Source organism: Stegostoma tigrinum, chromosome 33, assembly GCF_030684315.1.
Source record: "Stegostoma tigrinum isolate sSteTig4 chromosome 33, sSteTig4.hap1, whole genome shotgun sequence".
Lineage (NCBI taxonomy): Eukaryota > Metazoa > Chordata > Chondrichthyes > Orectolobiformes > Stegostomatidae > Stegostoma > Stegostoma tigrinum.
In genome coordinates, this window is record NC_081386.1 from 7,522,433 (window position 1) to 7,549,731 (window position 27,299).

At 41.8% G+C, this 27,299-nt stretch overlaps 1 protein-coding gene across 8 annotated transcripts in view; it reads right to left on the minus strand.

Annotated features, from left to right (window-relative positions):
- Window positions 1-27,299, minus strand: part of sh3gl3a (SH3-domain GRB2-like 3a) — a 115,597-nt gene that overhangs the window by 21,903 nt on the left and 66,395 nt on the right. For 4 of the 8 annotated variants that reach the window (XM_048562997.2, XM_059639210.1, XM_059639211.1 and 1 more), the window contains one exon: window positions 4,492-4,560. The exons of 1 other annotated variant lie outside the window; for it this stretch is intronic. In XM_048562997.2, the coding sequence (XP_048418954.1) occupies window positions 4,492-4,560 (69 nt within the window). Of the gene's footprint in view, window positions 1-4,491; window positions 4,561-15,335; window positions 15,375-19,513; window positions 19,536-26,433; window positions 26,535-27,299 lie in introns of those variants that run through there. 3 more of the 8 variants (XM_048563002.2, XM_048563001.2, XM_048562999.2) reach the window with 3 other exon arrangements.

The window sequence follows — 27,299 nt, forward strand, 5'->3', positions numbered from 1 at the left end:
TCGTTGTGCTGTAATGTTCTATGTTCTATGTTCTACGATACTTAGGGGTGCTACATATTTTTATCAGCAGTATCTCCAACTCATCATCCAATAACAGGACCGTTGAATAAATGATATGGTCTTTCTTGAAGGCAGCTCCAAGACTCATGCAAAGTTCCTGCAATGGACGAGGTGCTGTGTTTGGGTGGTGGCTAAGCCGTCTTTTCTGCTTAAGTCCTGTTTTCCCGATTCTCAAATGATCCGTGTTCTAAGGGAACAGTCACAGAGAGATATCGCACCTCCAAGCCTGAAAATGAACAGTTTCTTGGGAAAAATCAAATATTTACAGCAACCATTGTATAAGCCAAAAAAAAAGGGTGTTATGATCCCAACTGATGTTATTACAAGTCAAATGCCAGATTGAAATGTGGCTTATTTTATTATTTAATGAGCTGGTTTTCCACTAAAACACAAACACACAATGCTGCGGATCTGATTTAACAATAAAACAGAAATTTATTACACAAGTTTGTGGATGACACAAAAATTTGGTGAGAAGGGAAGTGGTGAAGATGGCTTAAGTGTCTACAGAGAGAGAGAAAGACAGATTAAGCGAGTAGGTGAAAACTTGCTAGATTGTACATAATATGGGAACTGTGACATTATGTATTTTTTTGGGAAGAATAAAAGAGATGAATATTATTTCATTGGGAAATACTTTCAAAAGCTGATGCACAGCGGGATTTGAAAGTCCCCATGCATAAATCTCAAAAAGTTAGCATCCAAGTTCAGCAAGTATTAGGCCAGACAAATGGGCTGTTGGCTTTCATTTCAAAAGGAATGGATTATTAAAATATGCAGGTCCTACTCAAACCATACAAGGCACTTGTCAGACCACAGCTGGAAAACTGAGCACTTGGTCTCCTTATTTAGGGAAACACTACTAGTACTGGAGGCAGTCCAGAGAATTTCATAAAAGTTATCCCAGTATGAAAGGACGGTTTTAGGAGGACAGGTTGATTGAACTGGGTCTGTACTCATTGGAATTCAAAAAATAAGAAGCAATCTCATTGAAATATGTAAGCTTCTGAGGGGGCTTGAGACAGTAGATGAGGAGACGTCATTCTTCCATAAGACCATAAGAATAGGAGTGTAAGTAAGGCCATTCTGCCCGTCAAGTCCACTCCGCCATTTAAATCATGGCTGATGGGCATTTCAACTCCACTTCCCTGCACTCTCCCCGTAGCCCTTGATTCCTTGTGAGATCAAGAATTTATCGATCTCTGCCTCGAAGGCATCTAACGTCCCGGCCTCCACTGTGCTCCGTGGCAATGAATTCCACAAGCCCACCACTCTCTGGCTGAAGAAATGTCTCCACATTTCCGTTTTAAATTGGCCCCCTCTAATTCTAAGGCTGTGCCCATGGGTCCTGGTCTCCCCACCTAATGGAAACAACTTCCTAGCGTCCACCCCTTCTAAACCATACATTATCTTGTAAGTTTCTATTAGATCTCCCCTCAACCTTCTAAACTCTAATGAGTACAATCCCAGGATCCTTAGCCGTTCATCATACGTTAAACCTACTATTCCAGGGATCATCCGTGTGAATCTCCGCTGGACACGATCCTTGTGGAAGAGTATAGATCAGATGGTATAATCTCAGAACAAGAGATCACACATTTAAGACAGTGATGAGCAGGACTTTCTTTTTCTTCTGATGGTAGTCAATGTGTGGAATTCATTACCACAGAGGACCGTCGAGGCTGGGTCATTAAATGCATTTAAGGCTGAGATGGACAAACCTGAATCAATAAGGAATTAAAGCATACTGGGAAAAATGCAGGATTATCTAATCAGCCCTGATCTCATTGAATGGCAGAGCAGACTCATTGGGCCAAATAGCCTACACTTCTGCTCCAAAGTCTTATGGAAGGATAAATAAAAAGTTTCAAGACCATCTGAAGCTCTCCTTGAATTTCAGTGGTATTGGCATTAATAGGTGGGAGGAGCTCAGCACAAAGTGAGTGCTAAGAATTTGTCCTTCGAGCTGCATTGTGTTTTGAATCCAAAGGTCCTCATGATGTGGCAGAGCAGCAGCTGGGAGGAAGGAAAAAAAAAGGAAGAAAATCTTGCACTCTGGATCCTGCTACCTCACGCGACATCTTGCTCCAAGTGTCCAAAGACTTACGAGTCCAGAAACTCTCAATCCTAAGTGGACCTTAATTTAAGGGACAGTCAATAGTCAGCTGATAAATTGATTCAAGGTAAATATCCTGTCTCAAAAAACAAAATAAATCCAAAGTGCTTCTGACAGTAGTTTTAACTGTGTTTTCTTAAAGGAGCCGTTGAAAATAATTGAATAATCTCATCATGTTTTCTAAGCTGCAGAGACAAACATAGTCACCCAGCATTGATAGCTGGTAAGATCAGTAAATAATTTTTCTGCATTTCTGATATTAGTTTACTTGGAGGACTTTCGGACTAAAAATGTTGAAAGAGGAACTGATAAACAATTACAGTTTGCCAGTGAATGTTCCCACGATAGAAACTGGAAATACAGCAACTATCAGCAATAGAAATTAAGCCACACAAACACTTTTGGGCATGCTCCAGTTAGATTCCATCTCTTCTGGGGAACATTTGCAAACTTAATTATGTTCAGTTAAGTGATTGAGATGGCAATGCTTACGCAGAGACAAACAGGGAATTATAGGCCGCTTAGCCGGATGTCAGTGGTGGAATTTAGAAGAATGGGGGGGGTCTATCATAGAAACACATAAAATCCTGATGGGGCTGGAAAGGCTTGATGTGGGAAGAATATTCCTGATGTTGAGGAAGTCAGAACCAAGTGTCACAGTGTAAGAATAAGGGTTAAGCCATTCAGGACTGAGATGAATAAGAATTTCTTCACTCAGAGAATTGTGAAACTGTAGAATTCTCTAACTCGGGAAGCTGTTGAGGCAAGTTCATTAGATATATTTAAGAGGGACCTGGACACGGGCGTTGCAGCTAAAGGGATCAAGCGGCATGGAGAGTTTGCGGGAGTGGGATACTGAGATTGCATGATCAGGCATGATCATATTGAATGTGGGTGGTGGCTTGAAGGGCCAAATGGTTTACTCCTGCAACTATTTTCCATGTAGCTATTTAAGTAGGATTTGTGTTTTTGTGAATATCAAAGATAAGGAAGTTCCAGGCTAACGCGAGCCACAGTGCTAAGCAAATGAAACATGGAGCAGATTCTTGAGGGGGAATTGGCTCAATTAGTGTGGAGCATTCTCAAGCAGCACCTTGTAGCAGGTAGAGTTCTAGAAACATGCAGCACACCTTTAATTCTTGAGTGTGCTCAATTTCCAATGATCTGTCACAGTGCTCATGTCATCAGTTACTTAAGGCCTCAGCTCTCCTCATTTTTCTCTCCTGTCTTAAAATATGTCTTTAAATCTCTGACGTGACTTGCCAGCAGATAAAATTTGATAATGTCCCTGCCAGCGCTTTGAGATATTTTACTACTATTTAAATTCAAGCCAGCATTTTTCCTTTATCAGTTGGGGAATGAATTCAGAGTGCAGATTTTGCGTGAAGTTATCTTTGACAATAGTATAACAATTTCTCCTCACCAAAAACTAATGTTTTTAAAGCTAGATAACAAGGTGTAGAGCTGGATGAACACAGCAGGCCAAGCAGCATCAGAAGAGCAGGAAGGCTGGCGTTTCGGGCCTAGGCTCTTTCTTCAGCTTTCCTGCTCCTCTGTTGCTGCTTGGCCTGCTGTGTTCATCCAGCTCTACACCTTGTTGTCTTGATTCTCCAGCATCTGAAGTTCCTATTATCTCTGTTTCTAAAGTTACCTGCTCTTTGAAAGCCTTTATAAATCAGACAGCAGATGGCGCTCTATGTTTTATAATAAGCCCATTTGAGTTAGTATTAGAACTTCCCTGTTATATCTTGTCAATTACAGTGAACGCACCTAACTACAAAATGCAGCATTAACAAAACAGCCAGCAACCTGTTGCAGGTGTCTTTCTCCACATAAGCTGTCTCATTGAATTCCAAACTCCTAATTACTTTCCACGTCCTTCATTATTCTTGAACTTCAAATTACTAGTTAATTCCCAAGTGAAGAATTTATTGACACTGTCCAGCCACATTCTAACTCTAACCACTATGTAAAAAAAAAAGATTTTTTAAGGTTCCGTTCAGTTCCCTTTGAGATTATCTTAAATTCGATCCTTTGTCTTACTATCTCATCAGACAATTGAACAAATCTGTCATTATTCACCTTGTGATAAATCTTCAGAAATTCTGTGACATCTATCAAATCACCTTCATAGCTTTAGTTTAAGAACTTTAATTTTTCAAATCTCATTTGATAAATAAAATGCATGTTTTACAATCAACAGGATTGTGCTTTAAATTAGATAAAATACTTCAAATATATTCACTGTGGTCGACCATAGACTGGTTAATTTTTGTTTCTCGCTACTAATCTTACCCAGAAGCACTTTTACTTACCCGTTCCATTTCTACAAAATCCTCATCTAGTTTTGTTCCTTCAGCTCCACCCATTTTCTCACTAACAAACTGCAAAATAAAAATATAAGAAGTCAAAATAGTGTACTGAAAAGTTTTGTAAGTGAAATGCAAATAAAATTAAGAGCCAAGCATGCTTCTATCACATAATTAATAGAAAGACTGCTACCAATTTATGTTATTTAGACTCCACATGTGGATATTCGATGATCGGGGTGTTCAGGCTTTGGGGAAAGCCACATCCATGCTGAGAAATCTCCCTTCACCATCAACACCCTCTGTAATGTCTCATCACAAATCTCCCTCACAGCTTGGTTCTTGATCTTATATATGGCTAAGGTGCACTTTTGCATGTTTACAAGTTCTCAACTATAAGGAAGAAAAATTTGGATACATCGTATTCAACACAAACATTGGGATTCACGGTCAACTGATAACATAAGTAATGCCAGAGAGCTTATAAATTAAATCCTTCTTAATAAACTCTAAGATCGTACATCTAGTCAAAGTTGGCATCTTGTAGAACCCCTAAGTATTAATATCCTTCAACAATTTGGGAACCAACATCCCTATTTTATTTCAATTTGGAATTCCTCCTGATTCATGCACAGTCAAGTCAGCTCATTTTTCAATCACTCATCCATTGTTCAAGTCATCAAGTAAAGCAAATTGAGCCTTATAGAGAAACCTACGATGCAATATCATGAGTAGAACGCAGCATAATTGCTCTTTCAGAAATGACAGCAACTAATACACTGATGGCATCCAAAACAAGTCAAAGATCAAGACACTGATTAGGAGGGGGTGAGGACAATGGAACAAATGTAATATATTTCTCTCAGGCAGGAGCATGGCATCAAAATTAGCCCAAAGCAGCACTTGATTTAAAGCAAACTGTCAATACAAACTCCTCACATTATTTCAACACTGCAGCATTCCTGTAACATGCAGTTGCTTAGGGCTGCACAAATGCTGAAGGTAGTCCAAACCTCATCTGCTGAGATCACAATAATACAAAGCATACCCTTTCAACCATAAATAAAAGCACTGAATGTTGAAGTATTTTCATTTCATCTCTATTGTAAAGATGGGCAGTTACATAACGTTCAGAACTGTTCATGTTAGGCTGAGATTTAGGTACAAATGCACAAGTTAGTAACAATGAAGGATGAAAATTTCAGCTATGCTGCAAGTGGTGCTGTGATGGATCACATTAAGAAGTCTTCAGCAGTTCAACCAACTACGACCCACCTTGGCAATTCCTAGACGATGGAAAAAACAATTCTGGTTTTTCCAGTGTTGATGAAATATAGAACTGCAGCTAATTAAACCTGCATCCTGCAGGAAGTGAGTTGACAAGGTGTAGAGCTGGATGAACACAGCAGGCCAAGCAGCATCAGAGGAGCAGTTAGCACAGCCTCCTCACAGCACCAGGGACCTCGGTTCAATTCCAAGCTTGGATGACTGTGTGAAGTTTGCATTTAGCCTTCCTGGTCCTCTAACGCTGCTTGGCCTGCTGCGTTCATCCAGCTCTACACCTTGTTAGCTCAGATTCTCCAGCATCTGCAGTTCCTACTATCCCTGCTGGAAGTGATATAGGTTAATGCAAAATGCCTCATCATTGTTTTCAATCACTTTACTTTCCAACTACTTAGCAGGAAAATTCAGGGGGCTCTCATATTGCTAATAGTAATAGCCACTTCCCACTTCCAACCTCTGAAACAAATGAGCAGATTACACCTGTGGCAGTTTCGTACACTTTGACAACTCTTGCTCCTTTTCAGTGAAGTTCCCTGCTGGGAAACAAATAATTGAGTTTACCTTGAACAATGGGCCAATCTGGTAGTAAAACCTTTCTTTTTCCCCCAAGAAAAATGCATCGAAGAAACCCCAGTAATGGAGTTGATGCATGGAAATACCATACATTCTGTAGAATTTGCAAATTGGAGTTAGGCCATTCATTTTAGTGGTCTATGCTGGTGTTTATATACAAGTCTTTCCTTTAGACTCACTCAAGGGTTACAGATGTCACTGGCTAGGGTAGCATTTATTGCCCATTCCTAATTGCCCAGAGGGCAGTGAGAAGTCAGCCACATTGCTATGGGTCTGGAGTCACGTGTAGGCCCAGACCAGGTGAAAATAACAGTTACCTTCCATAAAGGACATTAGTGAATGAGATAGGACTCCTGACAGTCGCCAATGGCTTCATGGTCATCATCGGGCTCTTAATTCTAGATTCTTCATTGAATTCAAATTCCGTCATCTGCCAAGACAAGATCTGAACTTGGTTTCCTCAGAATGTTAGTTGAGTTTTTGGCCTAACGGTCTACCGACAAGAAGCTTGGCCATTGCCTCCCTGTAGCTTACTTCAATCTATCAGTGTAACTTTTTAACTTATAAGAGCAACTGAAAGGGATCTTGCTAGGGAGATCAAAATCAATGTTGATTTCAAAGGGAAAGCAGGTAGTCAGAAGCAATGTTAGTTCAAAAAAAATGGGAACATTGTGAATAACTATGGGAAAATGACAGACATGTTGAAAAGTGGCTTTGCCTCAGTATTTACCGTAGAAACAGGCCTGAAGTCCTAAGAATATTAATAGTGGATGGGGGAAAAGGGACTGAAAAAAAATTAACATGAATAATACAGCAATAATGAGGAAATAAATGGAATTAGACAGTGACAAATCCCCAGGACCCAATGCTGTCGATTCAATGGGTTTAAAGTAAGCAGGGGAGCTCATTGTAGACGCCCAAATTCTAAACTTTCAGAATTCTCTACATAAAATTACAATTTTAAGAAGGACTAAAGACAAAAATCAGGGAATTGCAGACCAGTTAAGCCCAACATCAGTGATGGGGAAATTATTGGAGTCTGTAGTCAAAGATGGGTTAACTGAACACCTCAAACATTTCTGGTTAATTAGGTAGAGTCAGCATGGATTCATAACACGTAGACCATGCCTGATAAACCTCATGAATTTTTTTGAAGAGATGACAAAGGTAGAGGACAGGGGAATGTCATTTAATGGCAATGCACAGTCAGATGGCATTGTAGACAATGTAAATGAAAGCATAAAATTACAAAGTGATATTGACAGACTAAGTGAATGGGCAAAACTGTGGCAAATGGAACTTAGTGTAAGCAAGTGTGAGGTTATCCATTTTGGACTGAAAAAGAATAGATCAGGGTACTTTCTAGATGGTATGAAGATAAATTGAATGGATTTCCAAAGTGACTTGGCAGTTCAAGTGAATAGATATTTAAAATTTTGCAATAGATGCAGAAAATAATCAAGAAAGCTAATGGAATACTGTCCTTTATACCTACAGGATTGGAGTACAAATTTGCAGAAATTATACCGCTGCCATCAACACCCAGATCACTTGGTGCACTATGAGCATATCTAGACACCACACAGAGCTGTGCAGCAAAGGAATAGGCCCTTCAGCCCACGATGTTGTGCTGAACATGACGCCAAATTAACCTAAACCCTTCTGCCTGCCCTTGGCCCCTATCACTTCATTCCTTGCATATTCATGTGCTTATCTAAAAATCCCTTAAAAGCCTCAGGGTTATCTGCCTCGACCACCACCCCTGGCAGTACATTCCAGACTCCTACCACTGTTAGAGTGTAAAAAATTGCACATCACATTTCCTTTGAACTTTACCCTCTCACCTTAAATGCATGCTAACTAGTATTAGACATTTCAACTCTGAGAAAAAAAGATTCTGACCGTCAATCCTATCTTGGCATCACATAATTTTATAGACTTCTATCAAGTCTCCCCTCAGCCTCTGCTATTGCAATGAAAACAGCCTGACTTTTTCTAGTCTCGCCTTATAGTTTATACCCTCTAATCCAGGTAGCATCCTGGTAAACCTCTTCTGCATCCTCCACATCCTTCCTGTAATATGGTGAACAGCAGTGAATGCAATACTCTAGGTGTGGCCAAACCAAAGTCTTATAAAGCTACGCACCTTAGCAAGAATATATTGGCCTTGGAGGGAGTACAACATGAGGTTGCAGACTTGCTCACCAAACTGGTGTGTTTGGTTGCAGACGTTTCGTCACCCTGCTAGGTAACATTATCAGTGTGCCTCCAGTGAAGTGTTGGTGTTCTGTCCCACTTGTTATTTATTTGCCTCGGTTTGCTGGGGCGTTCATAAGAACTAGGAGCAGGAGTAGGCCATTGGCCCCCCCGAGCCTGCCCTGCTGTTTAATAAGATCATGGCTGATCTTTGAGACTCAGCTCCACTTACCCGCCCACTCACCAGAACCCTTAATTCCTTTACTGTTCCAAAATTTATCTAGCCTTGCCTTAAAAACATTCAGTGAGATAGCTTCAACCACTTCAGTGGGCAGGGAATTCCACAGATTCACAACCCTCTGGGTGAAGAAATTCCTCCTGACCTCAGTCCTGCATCTGCTTCCCTTTATTTTGAGGCCATGCCCCCTAGTCCTAATTTCACCTGTTGGTGGAAACAACCTCCCTGCCTCTACGTTATCCATTCCATTCATAATTTTATATGTTTCTATAACAGCTCCCCTCATTCTTCTGAATTCCAATGAGTATAATCCCAGTCTACTCAGTCTCTCCTCATAACCCAACCTTTTCAACTCTGGAATCAACCGAGTGAATCTCCTCTGCACTCCCTCCAGGGCTAGTATATCTCTTCTCAAGTAAGGAGAGCAAAACTGCACACAGCACTTCAGGTGTGGCCTCGCCAGGGCCCTATACAGCTGCAGCATAGCCTCCCTGTTTTTCAACTCCATCCCTTGAGCAATGACAGACAAAATTCCATTTGCCTTTTTAATTACCTGCTGCACCTGCAATCCCACCTTCAGCGACTTATGCACAAGGACACCCAAGCCCCTCTGCACAGCAGTGTGCTGCAATATTTTACCATTTAAAACATAGTCCATTTTGCTGTTATTCCTACCAAAATGGATGACCTCACACTTATCAAGTTCCAGTTGGAATGCCAGGCCTCCAGGAATTCCCTGATATGTCTTTGTTTAGCTCGTGCCATTATGGATGCGTTGTCCCAGTCAAATTAGAATCCTTCCATGTCCATGTGTATTGAGGACAGTGAGACTTGGTGGTGTCTCTTGGTGGCTGGTTGGTGTATGTGTATCCTTATTGTCAGCTTTTTCCCAGTTCGGCCTGTGTAATGTTTCCCACTGTCCTTGCATGGTATTTTGTATATTATGTTAGTTTTATTGGTTGTTAGCGTGGGATCCTTTACATTCATCAGTAGCTGTTGTGGGGTGGTTGTTGGTTTGTGGGCAACTCTGATACCCAGGGGTCTGAGTAGTCTTGTGGTCATCTCTGAAATGTCTCTGATGAGTGTGACTAGTGTGTCTGGCTGTGCTGTGTCTTCTTGTTGTGGTCTGTTGCAGAGGTAACAGTGGATTGTGCTTTTTGGGTGTCCATTCCTTTTAAAAACTCCATACTGGTGAAAAGTCTAGGCCTGAAACGTCAGCTTTGATCCTCCCGAGATGCTGCCCGGCCTGCTGTGTTCATCCAGCTTCACACTTTGTTATCCCGGATTCTCCGGTATCTGCAGTTCCCATTATCACTATAAGTGCTCCTGTTCTGCTTTGCACAATTCCGTGTTGCTGCGGTATGTTGTGGCCCATTTGAATGATGTCCTTACACAGCTCCATTTATGGGTGTTGGGCTGGTTGCTGGTGCAATTAAGTATCTGGTCTTTTGGTATTTTTTTGTACAGTTAGTTATTGTTCTCTTCTTCTTTCGTGAATTTTATTCCAGGGAGGATGTTGTTTGTGTCGGTGGGTTTTTTTCTAGTCTTGTGTTTGATAATCCTGAAGGTGTCATCTGCATATCAGACCCAGGGTTTGGGTTGTATAGTGAGGACTGCTGACCATTCTCATCTTTACATCGCAGCTTCTGCTGTCAATACTGATATCAGGAATCCCATTGATTTGTCTGAATGTGTGGTCATTGAAGGTGAAGTGGGCTGAGAGGCACTGATCCAACAATTTCAGGGGTCTGTCCTTGTTGATGTTGTTGGTGTCGTGGGATGCCTGCCTTCCTGATTTGACCAGCAATGTGGCAATTGTCTCTTTGCAATCCTGACCAACATGAAGGATCCCTTATCCACAACAAATAAAACTAACATAATACACAAAATACCATGCAAGGACTGTGAAAAACATTATATCAGCCAAACTGGAAGAAAATGGACAATTAAGGATACATGAACACCAACTAGCCACCAAGAGACATGGCCGAGTCTCACTATTCTCAATACACACAGACAAAGGAGGACACAAATTCGACTGGGACAACACATCTGTAATAGCACAGGCCAAACAGAGACATGCCAGGGAATTCCCGGAGACCTGGCATTCCAACCAGAACCCCATCAACAAACACATTAAACTAGACCCAATATACAAACCACTGAGAAATAGAAGTGGAATGATGCCAACCACCCCAGCAAACCAAGGTGTAGAAATAACAAATGGGACAGAACACTGATGTTTCACTGGAGGCGCCCTGACGATGTTACCAAGCAGGGTGACAAAACGTCAGCAACCATACACACCGGCTTGGCGAGCAAGTCTACAACCTCATCCACAACCCGAGCTACAAACCTCCTCAAAACCCTTTGAGTACAACAGGTGTTTAAAAAGGAATGATACTTGGACTTCAGGGTTAAATTATAATGAGAGATTATACAAATTAGGCCTGTATCCTCTAGAATTTGGGAGGTTAAGGGGTGATTTGATCAAAGTTTTCAATACATTGACAGAAAAAGAGATGAACTATTTTCACTGTTTGAGGATTCTAGAACTAGGGGGCATAGCCTGTAAATTCTGATGATTACCTGACAATCTGAGACCATTCAAGAGGAATGTTAAGAAGCATTTTGACACACAAAGGATGGCAGATATTTAGTCCTCTCTTCTACAAATGGCAGTGGATGCTGGTTCAGTTGTTAATTTTACATCTGAGAACAAAGGTATTAAGGTATATGGGCCAAAGCCATGATCTCACTGAATGACATAACAGGCTGTAGGAGCTGAATGGCCTACTCCTGTTCCTATTCCTTTCTACCTCATGTAGCTACTTAGCTTTCTCCAAGTCTTACTCACTTCAAGCACTGTGAGTGGTAACAAGTTCCAAAATCTCTGGATAAAGCAGGTTCTCCTAAAGCCTTTATGGTTTTATTAACCAGATTTATTTACTGCTCCTAATTATTAACTGACCACACAGGTGGAAACATCTTAACATCTCCTCAGAGTTCCTTAAAAATTTTATTGATCCCAACTGAGTCAATCTTTGACCTTCACTTTCCGAGTGCAAAAAGTCCGGCCTGTTTTATCTCTCCTGATGAATATAACTCCTGGTTCTGTATTCATCTTGTTTCCAGCTGATACAATGCAACTACTATCATCTTGTATAAGGTTGACCAGCAGAGGGATCTGAGTGTCATTGTGCATGAATGCAAAAGGTAGAGCAAGTAATTGGGAAAGCCAATGGAATGTTATAGTCAATTCCCCTTGCAATGAATGATAAACAGAAAGAGGTTCTACATCAGTTATACAGAGCACTGTTAAAATTGCATCTAGAATAATGTGTACAGCATCGGTCACCTTGGTTAAGGAAGGATACAAATGCTTAGGTGAAAGTTCAAAGATGGTTTTCTAGAGGAACAGCTGGATTGGGCAGGTTGTCAAATGAGGAAAAGTTGGAGAGACGAGGGTTGTAACCACTGGAGTTTAAACATGCAAGATGCCATTTGAATGGCAGGGTATACGTTTCCCCTTATCAGAGAATTAAATAATGACCCCTGATTTACAAAGTCAGGGGCAGTGCATATTAAACAAAGATTAAGCATTATTTTCTTTCAGCGGGTCTAAAGTCTTTGAAACTTTCTTCCTGAAATGGTGAGAAAAGCAGAGTATTTTAATAAAGATTAAGATATTTTAATCAATATTTTTAAGGAGGGGAAATAGATTTTTGTTAAGCAAGGGGCAGGAAATGTTTATCAGGAGAAGCAGAAATAAGAATCAGATTACAATCGGTCAGGCATGATATTATTGAATGACACAGCAGGCTTGAAGAGATAATAAACTACAAAAACTAGGAGCAGGAGTGGGCCAATCAGCCCCTTGAACTGCTCTGCCATTTCATACAATCATAGCTGATCTCATCTCGGCCTCAACTCCCCATTTTTGCCTGCTCTCCTCCATCTTTCAGCCCATTACTAATCAAAAATCTGTCTATCTCCACCTTAGAATTTACTCTATGCTCAAGCATCCACCACACTGTAGGATTGTGAGTTCCACAGATGATGACCTTCTAAGAGGAGTGATTTCTCCTCGGTTTTAAATCTACTACTCCTTATTCCAAAAAGATGATCTCTCATTCTAGATCGCTCCACATCTGGAAACATACTTTCTACATCCACTTTGTCAATTCCCTTTAGTATCTTTTAACATCTCTATTGAATCTCCCCTCATCTTCTGAACTTGAAGGAGTATAGGTCTGAACTTCTCAGTCTCTCTCCGTAAGACAACCCCCTCATCTCTGGAATCAATCTAATGAAGCTTCTCTGAACTGCATCCAATGCAGCTGCATCTCTCCTCAAGTAAGGGGATAAAAGCTGTATGCGATAATCCAGGTACGGTCTCACTCATGATTTTTACAGTTAAACTCGCCTACTTTTATACCCTATTCCTTTAACAATAAATGCCAAAGTTCTGCTTGCCTTATTACCTGCTGTGCCTGCATGCTAGTTTTCTGTAATACAAGCACAAGGATATCCCGATCCCTCTGCATCAGGCCCTAATGGCCTGCTCATGCTCCGTTTGTCTGTAAATATTCACACTACGCCAGTGTGTTCTTACCAAGATTCGAAATAAAGCCAATCCCTGTCAATCCAGACAACATTCAGTATATTACAGACAAATTGAAATCTTGGTTGCCTAAGTGAACAATCAGTGACTTCATTTATCTACTGCAATACATTTTAATCATAAAAAGTTACTGGGCTAAGAAACCAGTCTGAATCGTCACGAAGAAGAAAACAGCATTTGTTGTTGATCGAAAGAGAAATCTTTTATTTGCCATACAAAATGATCAGAGAGAAGTTTTATTATTTCTATTGTTGGTTAATTTCCAGCCTTCATTACATGGATCTGGGCTCCTGAGTGCAGTGATTTTGAAGATTATTTTTCCCTTCAAAGATGTACGGATTCCTTTTTAAAGGGTTGACAGTGAACGTGGGAGAAGATAGAGCAGGACTTCCTACTTTAACACTTCAGTGAACACTGCCAGGTAGTGAGGAACTTCTGTATTTCTGGTAGCATATGTCAGGGAGGAAAATTATCTGTTCTGAATCAAAATGATCACATACTCAACTCAAAGTAAACAATTGTGGAAGACTTGAGATTGTTAGTCATACAACCATGATACTGATTATTTACATTAACCATTTTTAAATTCATTTTCTATAAAGATCAACTTCAGTGATAATGGTTTTTCTGACAATCTGACTGAGATTATGAATAATTGAGACTTGAGCCGATACAATGAGCAACCTGAAAGATCTGAAGATAAGGATCGAACGTTCCAATTTATTTAGGAAACTATTGTGAGACTCCCATTAAAGTTGTGCTTTGTACACTTGAGTTCGGGACACTCACACATATGAAAGTCATTACTGTCTGAAAAACAAGTGCTGACCACTACACTTGGCTTTGTAATCCTTGGTCAACTGTATACCCAAACTTCCACTGCACCATTAGCCCTATTGGCTTCAAAATTGCAAGCAAGTCTTTTTTTTGGTGGAGCACTTCATCGAAACATCCTCTGAAAGTATTGAACACTCTACCCTCATCAATAAGCACTTATTTCAGAGGATTCAAATCAAGTCTGTCACTGTTAAAGTTACTTCTGCGAATTGCATCTCTACATTGGATAAGCACAGAACCAAAATAAAAATTTGAATACTTGTGCAATATTTCTGAGATAAAGTAAAGAACTCCAGATGGTGGAGATCGAAAGCAAAAACAGAAATTGCTGGCGAAACTCAGCAGGTCTGGCAGTGTCTGTGGGAAGAAGGCACAGTTAATGTTTGATAACAAGGTGTAGAGCTGGATGAACACAGCAGACCAAGCAGCATCAGAGGAGCAGGAACACCACCATTAACATTCCTATATGTGCTGCTCTACCAGCAAGTCAGACCTGCTGGAGATGGTAGCACAGTAGTACACAGTGGAAGGTACCCCTAGGAGTCCTCAGCACTGACTCCAGACCCTATGTACTATCATAGCAAACATGGGTAAGAAAAGGTCTTGCTGATTACTAACAATCAAGTTCCCTCAGCACATTAATCAGTTTTCCGATGTTGGGACACTTGGTGAGAAGTCACAGGACACCAGGTTGTCATCCAGTAGGCTCCACCTGACGAAGGAGCTTGTGATTATGAAAACTTGTGATTTTAAATGAACCAGTTGGACCATAACTTTGTATTGTGTAAACTCTGACTTTGTCAATCCCAGTCCAACACCAGCACCTCCACATCTGGACACTAAGTGGAGGAAGCACTTAGGGTGGTAAGTGCACAGAATGTACTCAGGTACTTCAATGCACATCATAGAGATGCTCAGTCGAAGCGGCACTAATTGAGTTAGCAACACAGCTACTAGACCAGTCCTAAAGCAGCTCGTAAGCGAACCAACAAGGTGCTTGACTACGTCCTCACCAACCTTCTTGTAACAGATGCATCTGTCCAGAGCAGTATCAGTAGGAGCAGCAGGCATGCAGTCCTTGTAGAGACAAAGTCCTACCTTCACTTTGAGGATACCTTCCATCAGTTCTGTTGCACTAAGTGAGATATATTTCTAACAACTCTAGCAACTCATGATTAGGCATCCAGGAACTGCTGTGGGCCATCAGCAGCAGCAGAATTGTATGCAACTGTAAATCAGTAAACTCATGGACTGGATCGCCCACACTCTACTATTAATATCACATCAGGGAAGCTTGGTAGTGTAGAAATTTATTTTTGCTGAAACAAATATGTTGCTGAAGTGTTTTGTCCTGCACTCATCAAGACAAAATTGCAAGAATACCAAATCTCAAAGGGAAAAACAATTTACATCGCATGAGAAGAGGCGGCTGATTCTTGGCAAGTCGACTCTGATAGGTGTAAGTATTACCGTGAGAATGGATGTGGTTAAGCTTTTATTGAAACTATAATGCCATTCTGATTGGTTAAGGGATCACCATGGGGACTGCAGCAGGAAATGTGTCTCACCACAGCTTTTGTTACATGGAAAAGGCACAATACCTGGACAAATCACAGGGTCTCATCTGTGAACGCATGTAACTTTCAACAATAATGGACCTGATTGTGTTGAGAATTACATTAACAAGATGGTCAATCAGGATTGCTTAGCAGATGTTGCCCAGTGACTGGAGCCACATCTAATCTTGCAATTCTGGCCTGAGTGAAAGAAGAAAAGCTTTGATAGCAGTTCACCTTTTTTTTACCCACACTCGGAAATGTATCAAATCTAATGGGTAACAGGCATCTGCTTTGATTCCATGTAGTAGAATTTCTTTGATTAACCACAAAGAGTAAAAAATGGACCCATCATGCCTTCAAAGTGGATGACATTGTAGATTTAACACAAGCTCAAAGCCTTAGTTTCTAGAAACCTTCATTTACTAATAGAATCCTGCATCTCAAATGAAGTTTCCTTCAAAGAAGGCGTGGAAAGGCGTGGGAAGAAAGTTGCATGGAGAGGGAAAAGCTCAGAAAAGTTTGCTAATCAGCATATTATAAAGAGATTTTTACTTCATTACTGAGATGCTTCCTTAATAAATTCAATCTTTTTTCAACTGTGCTTACCACTTAATGGCTTAAACAATGTAGAGGTATAGTCACTGAAGGCAAGGTGTTTACTACTTAGAAATATTTTGTACATATGCTTATTACTGTAATTAACTCAATGTTAACAACCTTGTCCCAATTAATGAATAAGTAATTTTAACACAGATTCAAATACTTCTTTCGAAGTATACATGTTTTAGATCCAAAGGGTCAGCTGTTTCTCAGACACATGTGATGTGCATTTGCAATCAGCGTTCTTTCAACATTGATATTCCCATGTTCCCTGTGGACTGTGAGAACGGAACTGAAGAAATTATAAAGGCAAGTTACATTTATTTGCAGGTTTAGACAGACATCTTTTAGTAACAAAACTGCCAAAGTAGAACAAAGAGGTAAACATGCTACGTGATTAACCGTCACCCCCAGTGACTGTATCTTAACAGCAACTAACAATGCTGCAATAATGGCCCAGGTTTTCCACTGGCTAGACAGTTATTACGCCAGTGTAGATGGAAACTGTGCACGGGGGCTCTGCAAAATCCCCACAACGCAACTTTCTGAGGGAATTCCTCCAGAATTGATGGTTCTGCTGGGCAATTGCTCTCCACCTGGAGCCTTCTGAAGTTCTCTATTTAAATTGCAGTCTTTGGATTGTTCAAAAATTTGTCCATTAAGTGCAATTCTCTACCGCTATTCAACATGCCCCATACACACCCCAACTCACTCCAGACGTCTTACACCCGCAGACTCGGGCTCAAAATCCAACCCCACCCCATCTCACAGTCAGTCAGTCAGTCAGTCAGTCAGTCAAGCCACTAATCAAACAACATGACCTGCTGTAATGCAATGTTATTTTCAGTTCATCTTAAGCAAAAGCATTAACACTAGTCAATTTTGAGCTTTCACTAAACTCTATTTAAAGAATAATACAAGACAATCTTGTAATCTGAAGTTAAAAGGACCTACTCACTCACAGCATCTAGGAAACATAAATTAGAAAAAGAAAAGCAACCACAAATAAATTACATTTGTCCTCATGAATTTTCCTCAACGCCCAACCGCAATAATTAATTGTAAAATCAGTTGAGATCATTTACCTCTGTAAGTGCAAGATACACTCAAAATATGAACAACTGATGTCCATCTACTTGAATTATAGCAGCATTCAAATTTTTCGAATTACTCTTTTGTATTCCTAACTGTAAATCAAGCCGCAAAGAGGTCAAGTTGGGCAGGGCTGCATTTATTAACTGTGCCCTGTTGTTCAGGCAAAGTGCCAGTGGGCTGTCATCTTGAGCTGCAGCATTTCTCCTGTCTGAAGGCACAGCTCGATTTGTTCCTGGCTTTGTAAGGTTGGATGCACAGAGAAACAAGTCTTCTTCAAAGATGCAGCAACAGTTTATCAAAATGAGGATTTGCCTCAATTTAAAGGGATCATGCCCATCTGTGAAGGTTCATATACAAAGCTAAAGGATCACTATGTTGCTGACTTTGTACCTCAGATTTGCAATCACAAGACACTTAAGGGGGAGGTGATGGCCTAGTGATACTGTCGCTGGATTTGTCAAGAGACCCAGAAAACATTCTGGGGACCTGGCTTCGAATCTTGCCATGGCAGATGGTGGACTTTGAATTCAATAAAAATAGCTGGAATTAAGAATCTAATGATGACTGTGAATTCACTGCTGATTGTCCGGAAAAAACCCATCTGGTTCACTGATGTCCTTTAGGGAAGGAAACTGCCATCCTTACCTGGTCTGGCCTACATGTGACTCCAGACCCACAGAAAAGTGGTTGACTCTTAACTGCCCTCTGGGTAATTAGGAATGGGCAATAAATACTGCTTAGCCAGCAACGCCCTCATCCCATTAATGAATAAAGACAGAAAAAAAATCTATGAGATGCAGGGATTGCAAAGTGTAATTAACCTGTGTTCATTCCCTCCAGTGCCGGCAGCACTGAGATTGATATGACCGCCTCAAGACCATGATTATGACACACAACCAGCACCAAAAATTGTATTGAGCAGCTGCTTGATTCAATGGTGAGCAAGGCTGGTACCACATCAAAGGTACCCAACAAAACGTAAAGCCACCCTACATCACGAAAGCGGAAACTGCACTCAGGCTGCAGTAGATGCTGGAAGTAACCCAGAAAGAATTCTAAAAATGACACATCAGGACAGAGGGCGTGCTCTAATGTTCTCTGTCACAGCTAGAGGAGGAGAGGGGACTGCAATGCCTACCAGACACTGCGAAGCCAAGGGAGCACATGACTACCATGCAGTGTGCTCTAAAACAGAACAAAGAACTGTGGGTACCAGAGTATCTGAAACAAAATCAGATATTGCTGGAAAAACTGTTCTGAAGCAGCATCACTGGACTTGAAATATCAAATCTGCTTTCTCTGCACAGATAGTGCCAAACCTGCTGAGGTTTTCCAGCATTCTGTGTCTCTTGCAGTGTAATGCTGATTCAAAGGCTTACTTCACTAGGGCTGCAAGCCTCACACTTGCGTCTTACAGTTTAAGCACACACTATTCAATCTTAACAGCCACTTCACCAAATCAAATTGTACCAAATTCAACTGCCTACTTCTCTCTCTCTGACTCTTGCAGAACAAGGTGATGTACGATCACAGGCAGGAGCTGGGTGGTTGGAATGTCCTTACAGATTCGTAGAATCATAGAATTGCTACAACATGGAAAGAGGCCATTCGGCCCATTTACTCTGCACCAAACCTCCAAACAGAGCCCCACCAAGGTCTACACCTCTCTACCTAATCCTGTTTATCCTGCATTTCCCGTGGCTAATCAACCTAACCTGCATATCCCTGGATACTACAGTCAATTTAGCATGGGCAGTCCACCTAACCTGTACATCTTTGGGCTGCAGGGAGCATGTGCAAGCAGTTGCTTGAGGCTGGAATCAAACCAGAGTCCCTGGTGCTGTGAGGCAGCAGTGCTAGCCACTGAGCCACCGTGCCACCCACAGGGTGTCAGTGACCTCCTTCCCACAACAGTGGATGGTAAATGGAGACATGGGAAACATTAGCTTCTCCAGGCTGGACGGAGTTAGTCTCGGGGAAAATAACTGACTAAAACCGTCATCAACGACCCTGGTAGTTTACCTCATCTCATTAGGAGTTTTCAGCAAGACTTCAACTGGGATCTTCTCAGTGAACTGGCGAAGTCCCATAACAGTGTTTCTCACTGAGACTGCCAATGCACATGCGGGGGGTACAGGCTCCTGCTGAGAAACCTCCTCCAACTCCCATCCCTCTTTGATCAGCTTCGTTCCCCTCTGTGTCCCCTTTGCTTAGGTTCGGTGATAAGCTGCAAGTGAAAGAATATAAAAACTATTGAGACTATGCCAGGGAGCAAGTGGTCTAAGCAGAAACCTCAAAGACAGAGCCAATGCATCGCCCTATGTTACACTGCGCCCTACAGATTTCAGCAGCTGCCGTTAACAGTAGAATCAACCAGGTACCGCAGGAGGCGCCGAAATCAATAACGAATTTGACAGTAATTAATAGTCCTTTCAAAGCGGCACTCGCGAGGGTATCCTTCCTGCTGAGGAAGGTACTCAGCTCTGCACGGTAGGACATGATGTTAAGCTAGAGCACCGAAGGGCTATTGCGATGCAGTGACAGCATCCCTACTTGTGTGCCAGGAGGTCCAGGTCCCAGAAAGGTGAACAGGTTGATCATAAAATAGTATTTTTTCAAAAAAAAAAGTACCATTGAGCCCAAGAATGGCCCAGGCAGTTACACATCAGGTTTGTGCACTGACTAAATACAAATGGATTGTAAAGTCAGTCAGTCCAGAATACAGGTGCTACACTACTTTACTTTGTGAAGAGGGAACGAGAGCGCACACAAAGCAATCCAGGGCTGATTTTTGGGGTATTGGGTATGAGCATTGGGTGATAAGAGGGTTGTCCTCCACTCTGATAAGATTCACTGTCTAAGCACAGGAGGGAAGAACTGTCAGAGTCATAGAGTTACACAGCATGGAAACAGACCCTTTGGTCCAATTTGTCTAGACTGAACAGATATCCTACAGTGATTTACTCTCATTTGCTGCATTTGGCCCCTATCCCTCTAAGCCCTCCCTATTCAAGTATCATCCAGATGCCTTTTAGATGTTGTAATTGTACCAGCCTCCACCACTTCCTGTAAAAGCTCATTCCATACACACACACCATCCCTTTGTGTGAAAAAGTTACTCCTCAAAACTTGAGTTACATTAACAAGTTGCAGGACCTTCAGGGGAAGAGGGGAGACGGTGAAAGGAGAATACAGAACCTGTGAGTAGTGATGAGATACAATCACTTTGTCTTAGCAGGCAGGGCTGGGCAGGAACTGGAAGGGGGCAGACAGTTGTCGGGGCAGGCAGGTATGGGGTGTTATCAGATCAGCCATGATCTTAGTGAATGACACGGCAGCTCGAGTTCATGAATAGAATAGGCTGTAAAATAAAAGGTAACAGCAAAGTTCCCATTGTCTCACCAGACCACGGCACTACTCTCACATTAGAAAGAAATTATTGGTTTCCAACAGGTTAAGCCACCAGAGTAGGGAATGACAATAGGAAGGAGCCTTGATCAGATGGGCCAATGGGCCACAGAGTGGCAGATGGAGTTTAATTTCGATAAATGTGAGGTGTTACATTTTGGTAAGGCAAACCAGGGCAGGACTTACAGACCTAATGGTACATCCTGGGGAGTGTTGCCAAACAAAGAGACCTTGGGGTGCAGGTTCATAGCTCCTTGACGTTGAAGTCACAGGTAGACAAAGTGGTGAAGAAGGTGATTGGTCAGGGCACTGAGTGTAGGAGTTCAGAGATCATGTTGCAGCTGTACGGGATACTTGTTAGGTTGCTTCTGGAATACTGTGTTCAATTCTTGTCTCCCTAGTACAGGGAAGATGTTGTTAAATGTGAAAGGGTGCAGAAAAGATTCACAAGGAATTTTCCAGAGTTGAAGAATTTGAGTTATAGGGAAACGCTGAATAGGCTGCAGCTGTTTTCCCCGGAGTATCGGAGGTTGAGAGGCGACCGTATAGAGGTTTATGAAACCATGATGGGTGTGGATCAGGTGAAACACAGAGGGCGGTGCATGTATAGAGTGAGCTGCCAGAGGAAGTGATGGAGGCTGGTACAATTACAACATTTAAAAGGCACCTGAATGGGTACATGAATAGGTAGGAATTAGAGGGATGCGGGCCAAATGCTGGCTAATGGGACTAGATTAATTTAGGATATTGTGTAAGTATGGACGGGTTGGACTGAAGGGTCTGTTTCTGAGCTATACAGCTCTATGACTATGAGAGAGACTGGAATGATATGGTGTGTGACAAGTTTGAATGTACAACATTAAGATACAAAATGATGACAGAGGAGGCTTTTTGTTTTAAAATAAAAGCTGCCAATTTTTTGTTACCAGCTTTTTGCCTCGTAAGCATGGATTTTTTCACAAATCAAAATATACAACATACTTTTAATTGCTGACCACCACCTTCTTCTTAGAGCTGTGGCCACGAGCAAGATTCGAATTGTTTAAGTGCTTTCAGCTTGACATGACCATGGTGCACGTTAAAACTTAAAGACATCTACCCTCAAGATACTTTGCTTTTGAGGGAGTTTGAGCTCTTGGATACTTGTCATTGACCATGTGGGAGACCTGTTACTCTAACTGACCCTCTACTGACAGCAATAACAGTTTGGTTGCTGCTCACTACTTTTCAAAGTTAAGCATCCATCCAGTGTTTTAAAATAACAAGCACTGCTTGACTTCTGTGACATATTTCACTCTGCCTTCTGGCTGGATCTGGAAAAACAATCACAGTTGCTTTCGCAATGGAATATGATGCTCAAGTTCAGGATGAATTGGTAGTGATGGTAATCTTTCTTTTCCGCATTTGCTTCATAGAGGTGCTGAATTTTGCGATATGCGCTGAAGCAAATTAGGTCTCCTTTAGGATCATAACTGGATGTTCTGGGGGCAGAAACACCGTGGGAGGGACTATTCAGATTCTACTTGTGCTTCCAGTCTGTCTTTATTGTCAAGTTGGGAACAGACAAAAAAATATCGTTTGGATTGTTAGAGATAATGGGAACTGCAGATGCTGGAGAGTCCAAGATAACAAAGTGTGAAGCTGGATGAACACAGCAGGCCAAGCAGCATCCTAGGAGCACAAAAGCTGACATTTTGGGCCTAGGCCCTTCATCAGAGAGTAGTCTAGGCCCGAAACATCAGCTTTTGTGCTCCTAGGATGCTGCTTGGCCTGCTGTGTTCGTCGTTTGGATTATTACTTTTTCACATCCTGCTTCTTCATTCCCCTAAGGCCACATCTTGGCTACGAGACCATTTTCAAGGCTGACCTTTTTTCAAAAGCAAATGTAAGGGTGCCAGGATGGGAGGCCAGGTTACATATTAGCTTTCTGTAATAATTTACCAACCCAAGGAAGGACTTAAGCTCCAGTACTGACATGGGAGCTGGGACACCTTTGATCACCCTCACTTTATCTTCCAACAGGTATAAATCTGGCCTTCTCAACTCTGCAGCACAAACAAGTCACTTGGAGAGCCTGGAACACACAGTTTTCCCTCCTAAGGCATGCCCCTGCCTTGGGGGAACATTTAAGCATTGTGTCCAAGTTCTCCAAATATTCTTTATTGGTCTTCTCATCATTAGTGTCATCCAGATAAATAGCAACCTGAGGCAGACCTTGTGTTCTACTCAAAATGGCACAGGTTGGTTAGACCCCAAATAGCCATCTTGTATATTGGTGCAAACCTTTATGGGTATTCACTGTAGAATATTTTGGGGAATCCTTATCCAACCACAACTGCAGGTATGCATAGCTCATGTCTAGTTCTATGAAGGACAGCCTCCTCTGCCAGTTTTGCGTACAGGTCCTCTATGTGAGGGATTGGATATTCATCCAGCTGCAAAAAGCTGTTCACCATTTGTCTGACGTTCCCACAAAGGCAAACCGAGCCACCAGCCTTCACAGTTGGTACCACCGGTGCGGCCCATGATTCCTTTACTTTCTAGCCTCGTCATTTCTGCCTCTATGTTACTGCACAAGGCAAATGATACTGGGAGGGCCTCACAGATTCACAGAATTGTTGCCTGGTCAACATGCAAGGAGGTCTCAGCTCCTCTCATAGGCCCTAGACCTTCCTGAAAACCTTCTGGCTATTTTCTTTAGGAATTCACTCACTCAGTTCTAATCAAGAGATGTTGGGCCAATCAAGTTGAATCTTTCTCAAACAATTTCACCCCATCAGCTTGGGCCCAGACCTATTAGTACAGTTAGTGGAACTGAACCAGCTGCCTCAAAGAAGAGATCGGAAATGAAGTCCTACTCTTAATCTATAGGGGATCCCCGGTATAGGTTCTCAGCCTAGCCAAAGTCTTACGCAAACTTAACAGTTAGATTCCAGAACGAATTTTGGTGAAGACTGGTTCTCTAATCACTAATATTGCTGCACTAGTATCAACATCCATTAGAACTGGGTGACCCATTTAACCAACATTTTTATTTTTATTTTGGTTTTGATTTGGATGTTGCTAAACAATTTAAGTTTTGCACATGTAGGTGGACTTTCCAGGGTGTACTTTCTCCTGGAAACCAGCCTATGAGTTCTCTTACTCAATTCAGCCCTGGTGGGACTCTTTCGCTGTCTCGAATCCTCATACCGGTGGCAGCTACAATGGCCTACCAGCCCGGATCCTCGAGGAAATTTTAACCTTTTGACCAAGGCTTGACTTTGTTTTGAGGTTTTGCTGTGGGCTGACCTAGAGTCCCCCTGTTTAGGATACAGGATACGTCCTGAGTCAGGCTATGCATTTGACTTCACTCAAGTGGTGTTCTCGAAGCTCAGTTGGCCTGGCAAAACTGTCCACTTACACCAGCTTACAATAGACAATAGGTGCTGGAGTAGGCCATTCGGCCCTTCGAGCCAGCACCATCATTCATTATGATCATCCTCAATCAGTATCCTGTTCCTGCCTCATCCCCATAACCTTTGATTCCACTATCTTTAAGAGCTCTATCCATCTCTTTCTTGAAAGTATCCAGAGAGTTGGCCTCCACTGCCTTCTGGGGCACAGCATTCCATATATCCACCACTCTCTGGGTGAAGCAAGTTTTCCTAAACTCTGTTCTAAATGGCCTACCCCTTATTTTTAAACTGTGTCCTCTGGTTCTGGACTCACCCATCAGCAGAAACATGCTTTTTGCCTCCACCGTGTCCAATCCCTTAATAATCTTATATGTCTCAATCAAATCCCCTCTCGTCCTTCTAAACTCGTGAATACAAGCCCAGTCGCTCCAATCTTACCTTGTAACTTATAAGCTCCACTTGTTGCATTCTGTAATGACAAAGCCAGTTGTAGCGCCTGTTCAATGTCCAGTTGGGCTTCAGTTAATAGGTGCTTTTGCATAATCACGTTATTAATCCCACTCTCGTCACCACTGAAATAACACTATGTACGCCAGCTTCCTATCACCAACTCACCCTTTATTAGCACATGCTTAGTCTATGACACTGACCCAGCTTGCTCTGAGCCAAGTCCTACAGTCTTGACACTCCTGCTTGTTTTTGTTTTGCAAACAACTTGATTAACACACCACCACCAGGAAAAAACACCCATGAGACCAAAGAATCAGTATCAAGCAGAGCCCCTAGGGGCAGAGTCTATGTGAAAGAAAAAAAACTGAGCAGGAGGGTACGGATCAAATCAAAAAGGAACTGGAGTGGGAGATAAGGCACTTCACACCCCGCGGTGCCCATATTTCCCAAAAGGTATCGAGAGTATTGGTAGGTACCGTGTGCTCCTTCTCCAGCAACATCCAGGCATGAAAACAGCCAAAGAAAGGGGAAGACAGTTAGCCATAACAAGCCCCTCCATGGCCCACTGCCTGGACCTATTAATGGCCAACTCAGCCAGGCCCAGGAGCAGACCCAGACACTCCTGTTTATATCTGCCAGCCAGGACTCCCTGATTGGACAGGTTTACAACCCCAATCAGGAAATCATATTCCATGAGATTCACCTGCCTTTCTTGTTCCAATCGCTACACAGCAGAGACTGAAATCAGCAAATTGAAGTGACAGCTCAGAGGGCCAAATATCTACATCTGCTTCTATTCGTCATGTTCTTCCTCCAACACTGAGGCTGTCTTTGAGGCTGTCTGAACCCAAAGCTCTGCCACTCTCTCCTGAAATCTCTGCTCCTTTGAGGGTCTTCCTAAAATGAACATCTTCGGCAAAGACTTTAGTCAGTGACACTAGTACTGCCTTCTCTAGCTCAGTGTCAATTTGCTTCAAGCTGCTCCAGTGAAGTGCCTATGTTAAAGATGCTGTATGAATGCACCGTTGCTGGTAGAATAAATGCTGGCAGTGAGGTATCTGCTTTGGGGCAATTCTGATAAAGGTCCTGGCTTGGTTTAACTGTTCAATGTTCATTTCCTTGATATAGGTTGAGGGAATATGACTGGGGAAAAAAATCAAAAGTGCTTGGCATTGCTAAATAGGAGATGGCACCCTGTTCTGCAAATTTTGATGGCGTTTCTGTCTGGCTTACTCCAAAGCGAAGTCAGATTGGTCACTGGCTAGAACAGGCAGGGGTGTTGTGTGATGTTAGACCCAATAATACCTCATTCCTGCTTTAAAACGGTGTGAAATTTCTCTAGATACTGAAAAAAAATTCCAGAAGAAGGTTGACCTTTAACACAGAACAAACTCTACAGGATATATTTATATAAATGTCAAGCTTTGGAGACTAAACTTTAAGTCAACAGTTAGAGGGTAGATTTTTATATTAGTAACATTTTGGAGCGGTTGAAATTTATTATCTCCCATCACCTCATTTTTACCAAAAGTAAGTGCACTATGCATTACATACTGGTGAGATGTTTAGGATGCATTAAAAATAACACTAGTCTGATGGTTCCTGTATTACTCTTGGCACATTTTTACGGAAACAAACATTGAGGAAACATAAGATCATAGTGGGTAATGCTGAATTTGCACATACCTGCCGTTAGTTACAATTTTCCAATGTAGCAGCCCTAGATTCCCAGAGTACCTTTCTAGGAATACTGTTGCTTATTAAGCATCAACAGTTTTTGCAACATGAAGTCTTGAAAGCAGGCTGTGTGGAGATTATCAAATTGACAGTCTGACCAAAGTTTACCATCGTCAACTTCCAGAAAAAAACAAGAACGAATGTTAAAACAAAATGACCTGCTCAACCTTAATAAATTATGTCACAAAAATAACTGATAGTGAAAATGAAAGCTTAATGAATATAATTCATGCTCATTAAGCAGGTTGTTGGAGATGAGGGATTTCAGGCTGTAGGCTGCTCATGACTGGATGTGGGCGTAATTGATCTGAGCACTCTGCTGAAAACTGTTACACAGCTTCCCACACCAACAGTGAAGACAGAAAGAAAATTACTTTACCTCCCATCGGATTTGATCGTGCATTAAATCCATTTTACTCCTTCTGGACTGATGTGATAATTTAAAGGGGTAGCACACATCAAGTTTGGATAACAAGCGGATCTTCAATTGGCAAACAAACATATTTGCATGAGACCATGTTTGTAGTATTACTGTCCTCAAGTTTGATTAAGCATATGAGAGCAAGAAGCTGCTTATTCATTAACAGCACTGAGCTGTGTGGAATGAGAGATACATTAATTTAGTTATGGATTAACATTCTGTAAAATAACTGAAAACTTACTAGCTTCGCTAACAGACATCAAGCTGATAAGCATCTACCCAGTGAAACAAAAATATTAAGATAGATTTAATAATTTAAGAGAACATATTATTTTGAAATGAAAGTAACACAGGAGTGCCATATCCGTCTGCCTCAGTGACATTAAGGATTGGA